The following is a 9044-nucleotide window of genomic DNA, read 5'->3' as shown; positions in this document are numbered from 1 at the left end:
CTCTCCAAGGTGGCAGGTTGACGGGTTTGCTCGCCTATTTTTTATTTATTTATTTTAATTTTTTAATAGATAAATAATTTTTTTATATTTTAATTAGATTTTTCGCATAGTTTTTAGAACAACTTTTTATGCAGTATTTTTTTAAACAAATTTTGACTAAAAATTATTACATATATTTAAAAATAAATGTATAAAATAAAATTATTAAGAATTAAAATTACTAAAATTAACTAAAGATTTTGACGGAGCGGAGGACTTTGGATGGCGGCGGGATTTGACAGGGTGGACTATGGCGGGTGACAAGTTTTGGCGGGTCGGAATTTGACGGTGGACGAACCCAAAATCGCAACCCAATCCATAATTTTTTGACGGGTGCACAGACTAACCGGACGAACCACGACCATTTTTTAACCCCTACCTGTTGTCCTCCTATAAATTCAACACCAATAATTACTCAGTCAATTAAACAATGTTAAATTCTTTGATAAAGAATTTTGTCGTTAATTGTAATATTTCTATTAAAGGAATTAATGTAATTATGCATAGAGGAATATCCTATTTCTACAATATAAAAAAAAAACAAAAAACAAAAAAAGATATATGCTAAAAACAAAGCTTATTTAATTATCCTTGTAACATTGTGTTGTGTGTTCTGTCTGACTCATTTCCTCTACCACACATATTATAAGTCAATCTTCTGTCTTTACATGCCTTGTTGCTTCTTATTCACTTCGACCTTTGTCTTTGTTCCATATATCCATTCCAACAAAAACAAACCAACCCCATTACTTCTTCACCAATTCACCACAACCCAACCCAACCCTCTTTGTCTTCTTCTCCTTTGTCTTCTTCTTCCCCTCAGAATATTTTCATGTCTCATCAACATCACCTTTTCCTTTTCCTCTTCCCTCCCCATTTTGACCTTCTCAATTGAAGAGAAAACAACACAGTAGTACCTCTTTATTTTTCTGTCTTGTTCTTGTCTCTCACTTTTTTTTTTCTTCTTCTTTCATTTTTTTTTTCCTTTCAAGCTATGGAAGATTGTTACTGCAACCTTGAAGTAGACGTAAATGGAGAAGAAACCTTCATGGTGAACAAGGTAATCCAAATCCAATCTAATTTTTTTCTTCTTTATGTTAATTTAGGGTTTATAATTGATCTTATAAAGTTTATGACTTCATGTTAAATGTTCTTACTATTAAAATCAGAAATGATTATGAAATAATGATTTTAAATTTTTTAAATTAATTTACCTAGAAATTTTTTAATTTCACTTTGGTAACTTTCTATGATTGTTCCTTTCCGCCATAATTAATTTGCACCTACATAGAAGTAAAGTGGGGGCAAGTTCTGTTTTTTTCCCATCTTTGCAAAGATTTTCAATCACACCTTTCACTAACCAACCACAAGCACAAGAAAATACATATTTATTTTTGTCATGTTTGGATTTATTTTTTATTAAATATTTATTTCACATTAAATGCTGCTGCTATGGGTCTTCTTATGCTTTAATGGCTCACCTTCGTATTTTGTTTGTTTTTATTCACATTTTTGACAGGTTATGAGGGTTGCTTTCAACCTATTTAATTCTTTTCTACAACCTTCCATGCTTGATTTATTATTTTTTTTGCATATAAAGTTCCTTGATGTTTACCTTCATTCTCAATTTATTGTCTATAACAACTCCAATCAATTATTTTTTTGGTTTTTGTGCTTTAATTCTCTGCATTTTTTCCTATTTTTATACCTATAGTGTTTCCATGTTATTGGTAGGTTATTTTGTTTAATTACTTGTTAATTGTATATAATTTTCCTTAGACTTGAGATTAATCTTTTTATATTGGAACTTCTGCAGACTATTATTACTCAGTATTCAAGAAAATTGGCTAAAGTGTTTGGAAAATCAAGTGGTTCTAGTGGAAAGCTTAAGGTAATATTCCATGATTTTCCGGGAGGTGCGGAAGGTTTCGAGCTTATGCTAAGATTCTGTTATAACAATGGAAATGCTGAGTTGAGTCCTTCGAATCTGTTACTCGCGCGTTGTGGTGCTGAATATATGGAGATGAATGAATCTGTCAAAAGTGGTTCTAATTTATGTGATCAAACTGAGAAATTGATTCAAGGGATTGGTTATTGGTCGTGGTCGGAGATTTTGACTGCTTTGAAGCAATGTCAGAGTTTACTAGTTGAGGATTCTTCTGTGATGGTAGAGAGGTGTTTGGATGCTGTGGTTGGGAGGTTGGTTTTGGCGAGTGAAGCAAGTCCGTGTCCTTCGAGTTGCTCTAATGATAGTTCAGGGGTTCGGTTTTCGTGTGACTCGAAAAGTACTGAGAGTATTAAGACGAGTTTCACTCGTTCGACATGGTGGTTTGAGGATCTCTTGTTTTTGACTCCCTCGATGATTCTTGTGTTGGTAAAGGCGATGCTTTCGAGTAAGTTGGATCATCATGTTATCAGCAGGTTTCTTCTGTATTATCAGAAGGTGAAATTCAAGACCGCTGCAACGGATGAGAAGTGCAAAATCATAGAAATGGTGATAGATATGCATTATGAGATGGACCAGAGTTCTGTTTCTGTCAAGACATTATTCGGGATTGTTCGGGTAACGTTGTGTTTGAACATAAGTAAAAGTTGTCGGAACAAGTTGGAGATCATGATTGGTTCGCAATTGGATCAAGTAACCTTGGACAATTTACTTGTTCCATCTCCCTATGGAATAAACTACTTATATGATGTGAACCTTGTTCTGAGATTTTTGAAAGCATTTCTGCGCCATGGAAACGGTGCGTCCGCTCCTCTTCGGATGAGGAAAGTTGCTAACTTAATAGATTTGTATATAGCTGAAATAGCTCCTGATCCTTGTTTAAAAACTTCCAAGTTTTTGGCTCTGGCCACAGCTCTTCCAGATTCTGCTAGGGATTCTTGTGATGAGCTCTACCATGCAATGGACATGTATCTTGAGGTATAATGATTCTTTCCATTTTGAATTTTATACTTGAATGCCAATAACTTTGTCAAATGTCTTGTCGGAGTCCGTGTTTCATATGTTATGGTGAAATAAAATTATGACTATATTCTGTTGTTATAGGTTCATACTCAACTATCACAAGAAGAAAGGATAAAGATATGCTGTGGTTTAAACTATGAGAAGCTTTCACCTCAAGCATGCTTACACCTCTCAAAGAACACAAAATTTCCCTCAAAATCATCCGTTCAAGCTCTCGTTTCTCAGCAGTCTAAGCTCAAAAATTTACTCCAAGCTACTACTCCCATTTCAACTCCATACAGCGATTCATCGTGCGGTTCGGCTCAAAAGAAAGAAAAAGACAATGAACAAGTTGTATTGTATGCTAGCAATTTCGATATTCCACCCAATAACGAGAAACTCAAAGCACATTTGCAAGGAATGCAGTGGAGGGTTATGGAATTAGAGAAAATCTGTAGGAAAATGCAAACTCAGATGACTAAGATGACAAAATCAAAAGCATCTAATAGTTATGGTAAATCTTTGCCAAAGCTTTGTTCATGAGTTTTTTATTTCTTAAAAATTTATTTTCCCTTTTGTAATTTTTCACATGTGTATAGTAAAGGTATCAGTTTTGTGTGTGTTGAAGTTTATGCTTAATTGAAGTTGATTGGGTAAGTAAGAACACTCCTATTTGATTGTATAGTTACTAAATAATGGAAGAGTTTGCATATCCATAAGCAGTTATTGAAAAATTATTTAGGTTTATTGTAATTTAAATTATTAGTAGAATTTTATTTATTTATTAAGTGTTGGAATGTGATTAAAATGTTTAGTCACATCTTTCTCAATCCAACTTTCCATGATTTCTCAATTGTTTTTGAAGTCATAACAATGTTCACTCTACTTGGATGTGTTGTGCATCTAAATGTAAATAAGAGTTGACCCAAAATTTGTGGATGAAAATATGTACCTTCAAGATCACATTTTCATATAACTTTCAAGTCAACTACTAATAAAATTGTGATTTGTTCACAAACCACTATGGATGAAGACAAAATAGCAGTTGACACGCCTTTTGATAATAGAGCAAAAGTATAAAGGCAATTACCAAAGGGGGCCATGTAGGTACTGTTATCCCTAGCTACCAACCACTGTGCATCTGTGCAAGATTACTTTAAAAAAAAAAAGTGAGATCATCTCGTGAAATTGAATCTTGTAGTTATAGCATCTCTAATGGTGGTATTTTTCTTTGAGTTCTCCAGCTGGACATCAATATAATAATTAAATATTGAAATAATTTGCCATGTCATATTAGAGTTGCATTGCAATGCAACTAGTAAAAATTTGTAGTACCCAATCAAATTAATTCGTGAGATAAAGTTGTGGGACCCATTAGAGTTACACCAATAAAATAAAAATTAAATAAATTATTTTGAGATGATATGGCTGGTGGGACCCATAAAAAACTAAAAAATGGGTTGCACCATTGTAGATGGTCTTAGTGAGTTCACAAATTCACACATTCAAGTCATTAATAATGTTGGATTGAAATCTGATGCATAGTTTTAACATTAATTTTATAATTTAAAATATTAAACTCACATTAACCGTCCGATCTTATTACATGATCATATTGCTTGGAATGCGTGAATGTGTGTTTTAAGGTGTGTTTGAATTGACGGTGGACAAAATTGATTCTAAGAGAATTGAGTTTGGTAGAATTGATTTCATCAGAATTGAATTTAAAAGAATTGATTTATGTTTGGGTGTGATGATATAGAAGTGATTGTTATCAATTAATGTTGTTTAGATAATTTTAACAAAATTAATTTTGAATTGTATAATTACTTAAATGATAATAAATTCTAATACAAATAAAAAATAAAAGAAGTAATTGATGAAAATTAAAGAGGGTAAAAGAAGAAAAACTTAAAAGAGTTATAGTAAATAATATATAATAAATGTAGAATTAATTCTACAAAACTTTTTTTTTGATCAAAGGAAACTTAACTCATATCATTTATAAGCAACAGTTCGATACAAAGAGGTGGAAAATTAAAAATGCTACGCCTAGTCCAAGAATCAGCCGCCTTTGCTAAGGCATGAGCAACCGAATTCGCTGGGCGCTTTACAAACTTTACCACAAAGTTGGGGAAATTAAGCAATAAATTACGAATAGTAGAAATAATAGAAAAAAATTCAGAAGAACCAATGAGACCCGTCCTACTAGCTTGAACCGTATTTTGTGAATCACTTTCGAAGATAACATTCTCCAACTGAAGCTCAATAACATTCTGGATAGCTTCTTTGAGTGCCAACTCTTCAGCTTCGATGATAGGAAAAGACCCAAAATCCCAAGCGGCTCCAGCATGAACAAAATTCCCCAAACGGTCTCTAGTACACCAACCTCTATCAATGGTACCCCTTCTAGTATTAAAACCCGCATCTACATTGCATTTCAACCTACCATTCGTCGGCGGATTCCAATTCAAAGGTGGTTGGTAAGATTGCTCCCAATCACTACTTTCCTGAGCCAAAAACCACTCTTGCCAACTACAAAAAGCATATAATCCAAGTTTAGAGTACCCCTCACTCTCATTATTCCAAATCATATTATTACGATTTCTCCAAAGAGAGTCAATCAACACCGCGGCTCTACCCACCACCGGACTATCCTCTTTACTACAAATATCAAGAATCAGAGAAGAAGCATCATGAAAAGAATGAATACGGGAATCAATAATATGGGACAAACCTGCAATGCTCCAACTCTGCTTAGTAATATTACACCCGAAGAAGACATGCCAAGAATCTTCCATATGATGATCACAAAATGGGCAAACATCAGAACACAAAACATGATACTGTTGTAACCTCTTTCTAGTGTGCAAAACATCCCTACAAATCCTCCAAAGAAGGTGTTTCACCCTAGGAGGAGCCTTAATATTCCACAAGCTCCGCCAATTTCCCTCCACACCATTAGACTCCGAGTTTTTATACTCCTTAATCCATAACCTGTAACCCGATCGGACACTATAGCAACCATTCTGTTCATCTTTCCAAACCCATTTGTCTTCCACCACATCCTCAACCAAAGGCGTCTGGAAAATATCCTTCGCTACCGCAAAATCAAACAACTCCCGAATTAATTAACCGTTCCATTGTTTCCCATTATTAGACAAGAGCTCATTAACACTAAGATCGTACACCCCTTGATTTTGAGGACCTTTCACCCAATCACTATTATTCCCCCTAAGCCAAGGAGCACCCATTACTAAAATATTTCTGCCATCACCAATACTCCACCTACACCCAAGAGATAAAAGTTTTCTAGCTTGCCAAATACTCCTCCAAACAAAACTAGGATTATAACCCAGATTAGCCTCTAAGAGCGACGAGTGGGGAAAGTACCTTGCTTTGTAGATTTTGGAGACCAATGAATGAGGTTTGGTCAATAGATGCCATCCTCTCTTAGCCACCATAGCCATATTAAAAGATTTTAGATCACGGAATCCTAACCCTCCTTCGTTCTTAGAACCTGTCAACCTATCCCACGACATCCACCTGATACAATTGTGATTACTACTACCTCTCCACCAAAAAGAATTAAGCATCTTCTCAATATCAGAAACAATACCATCAGGGAGAATAAAGAGACCCATAACATAGGTAGGAATAGACTGAAGCACAGATTTTATCATAACTTCCTTCCCTGCTTTAGATATCGGTCTACCTCTCCATGAATTAATCTTCTTCCAAATTCTGTCCTTTACATATCCAAAAGTGGCCTTCTTGATCCGACCTATAAGAGACGGGAGACCCAGATAGGTTCCCGTACCAAGAACATGACGAACTCCCATAATGCTATCCAGATCCTCCTGAGCAGGGATACTGATATTCCTGCTAAAAAACACCTCTAATTTTGAAAGATTGATTTCCTGACCAAGCGCATCAGCATAAATATTAAGGACCTCCATAATATTGTGAACCTCCGTAAGATTTGCCCTACAAAACAAAAAACAATCGTCAACAAAACGCATATGAGACACACTAGGTGCTCCTCTGCATATCTGGACCCCATGAATTTCCCCACTAGCAACATCTCTTCTAACCAGAGCCGACAGGCCTTTCGTAATGAGAATAAAGAGATAAGGGGAGAGGGGATCCCCTTGTCTCAATCCTCTTCCTGGCTGAATAGGTCCCACTCTTTCTGCATTCACAAGAACATAATAACTCACTGATGAGACACACATCATCATCCACTGAATCCAACTATCCGAAAAACCCAATCTAACCAGCATACCCCTCAAGAAGCCCCAATCAACTCTATCATAAGCTTTACTTATATCTATCTCCAAGGCCAACTGTGCATTATTCCCCGAAGTCCGTCTCTTAAGGGCATGGATCACTTCAAACGCAATCATAACATTATCAAGAATAGATCTACCTTCCATAAAAGTTGATTGCTCCTCACCAATACATTTATCCAGACACTTATTTAATCTATTAGCAAGGAGTTTAGAAACAATTTTATAGGCTACGTTGCATAAGGAAATCGGGTGAAACTCCTTCATACTATTAGGATTACCACTCTTCGGAATAAGACAAATGTTTGTATCATTAATCGTCTCCGGAAAGAAACCTCTTTCTAACCAAATTTTCACCTCAGAAAATATATCCTCCCCACAAAACTCCCAAAATTTTTGATAAAATCCATCCGGACCCGGGGACTTGTCAAGGTGCATCTGAACCAAAGCCTGAAACAATTCTTCTTCCAAAATGGGGGCTGAAAGGAGCTCATTATCCGCCAAAGAGATAACAGGTTGGATCAATTTTAAGACCGGCTCGTAACACCCAGTTCTAGCTTCAAACAATGTATCAAAATACCGCTTAGCAATACCATACAAACCATCCGGGTTCCTAATTTCCACAATCCCATCTTCTGTAAGCATTTTAATTTTCTGAAAGTTACGACGAATTGACGCGGAACGATGAAATAATTTTGTGTTGAGATCACCATTACGGAGCCAATGTGTCTTTGCCCATTACCGCCAGTACATATCTTCTTTAATAAGAACTTTGTTGTAGTCAGTGTGAGCCTCCATGTACCTCTCTACATCTCTTGGTTCGTTACTGCCCCTGAATAAATCCAGTGTTACACGAAGTCGTTCTTTCTCCTCACAATTCTGCCTTGTACGAGACTTACTCCATCTATCAAGATCAACAACACAACCTGCTAACATACCCACAACATGCCTTTAAGAACCACCCATCCAGCTATGCTCCACCATATCCACCACCCCCTCTTCTTTTAACCATCAGTTCTCAAACCTGAAAATTCTCGTCTTATACCGACTATCCATCGGATCGCAGCAAAGTAATATAGGACTATGGTCCGAATGAGTTGCTACAAGATTTGTTAGCTTCGCAACCGGAAATAAGTGCAACCAACCCGGATCCGCAAGAGACATATCCAGCCTTTCCTCAATCATATGTGCTGCTCCACGACTTTTAATCCAGGTAAACGGGTAACCCTCCAAGGGGACGTCCATAAGATCACATTCAGCCACCACTTCTTGGTAACCCCTGCACAACCAATTTGGGTGTGTGTGTAATCCTCGTTTATCATCCTGAGACAACAAGTCATTAAAGTCACCAATTATGCACCAAGGAAGATTAGATATGCTATGTAGCTCTCGAATCATGTTCCAAGCTTGTCTTCGTCTATGTCGTTCCTGTAACACCCGTATATTTTAATTTTTAATTTAATTGGAAGTTGAATTAATAATTAGAATTATTTTGGTTTTATGAAAATAATTGGAAAATGATGGATTATGGCATTGGGCCAAATGTGGTGTTAGTAAGAAAGGGGTGTTATGTTAGTAAGCCCATTACTAATTATAATGTTATTTTTAATAAAATAATAAGGAATTAGAGAAGGAAGTCCAGAACGTGAAAGGAGAGCTGAGAAGTTAGGAACTCAAGGAACATGGAAGAGGAACAGAAGAGGAATAGACCTATCAAGAACTTTTGGCTAAGGTAAGGGGGGATTCTCCCGGTTAGCATCTCTTATCGT

General features: G+C 36.1%; 2 protein-coding genes across 3 annotated transcripts; one reads left to right on the top strand and one right to left on the bottom strand.

Moving 5' to 3' along the window:
* The first annotated feature begins 655 nt into the window (after positions 1 to 655).
* On the top strand, positions 656 to 3762 carry LOC131637578 (BTB/POZ domain-containing protein At3g22104-like). 2 transcript variants are annotated; one of them, XM_058908178.1, is made up of 3 exons: positions 656 to 1099; positions 1856 to 2962; positions 3089 to 3760. In XM_058908178.1, exons 1-3 carry the CDS (start codon positions 1034 to 1036, stop codon positions 3527 to 3529), a joined length of 1614 nt encoding a protein of 537 aa, XP_058764161.1. In that variant the 5' UTR covers positions 656 to 1033; the 3' UTR covers positions 3530 to 3760. The 2 variants fall into 2 exon arrangements, with proteins under 2 accessions (XP_058764161.1, XP_058764160.1); XM_058908177.1 differs by lacking the exon at positions 656 to 1099 and adding an exon at positions 1216 to 1769 and having other exon boundaries at positions 3089 to 3762.
* Positions 3763 to 8013: 4251 nt separating this feature from the next.
* Positions 8014 to 8673, bottom strand: LOC131637577 (uncharacterized). The gene is made up of 2 exons (XM_058908176.1): positions 8300 to 8673; positions 8014 to 8179 (listed from the first exon to the last, which is right to left on the bottom strand). The coding sequence occupies exons 1-2, from the start codon at positions 8671 to 8673 to the stop codon at positions 8014 to 8016; spliced, it is 540 nt and encodes a 179-aa protein (XP_058764159.1).
* Between the last annotated feature and the right edge of the window lie 371 nt (positions 8674 to 9044).

This window comes from Vicia villosa, unplaced genomic scaffold (genome assembly GCF_029867415.1).
Source record: "Vicia villosa cultivar HV-30 ecotype Madison, WI unplaced genomic scaffold, Vvil1.0 ctg.002032F_1_1, whole genome shotgun sequence".
Classification (NCBI taxonomy): Eukaryota; Viridiplantae; Streptophyta; class Magnoliopsida; order Fabales; family Fabaceae; genus Vicia; species Vicia villosa.
This window is presented reverse-complemented; position numbering and strand designations above follow the sequence as displayed.

What these genes read in the sequence shown, in the direction of transcription:
- LOC131637578 (XM_058908177.1), top strand. Translation starts at nt 1,647, where the DNA reads ATGTTTACCTTCATTCTCAATTTATTGTCTATAACAACTCCAATCAAT. An exon ending in ATAGTGTTTCCATGTTATTG is followed by an intron (nt 1,770 to 1,855) that starts GTAGGTTATTTT and finishes GAACTTCTGCAG; the next exon opens with ACTATTATTACTCAGTATTC. An exon ending in CAATGGACATGTATCTTGAG is followed by an intron (nt 2,963 to 3,088) that starts GTATAATGATTC and finishes CTGTTGTTATAG; the next exon opens with GTTCATACTCAACTATCACA.
- LOC131637577 (XM_058908176.1), bottom strand. Translation starts at nt 8,673, where the DNA reads ATGATTCGAGAGCTACATAGCATATCTAATCTTCCTTGGTGCATAATT. An exon ending in TATAAGACGAGAATTTTCAG is followed by an intron (nt 8,180 to 8,299) that starts GTTTGAGAACTG and finishes TGATCTTGATAG; the next exon opens with ATGGAGTAAGTCTCGTACAA.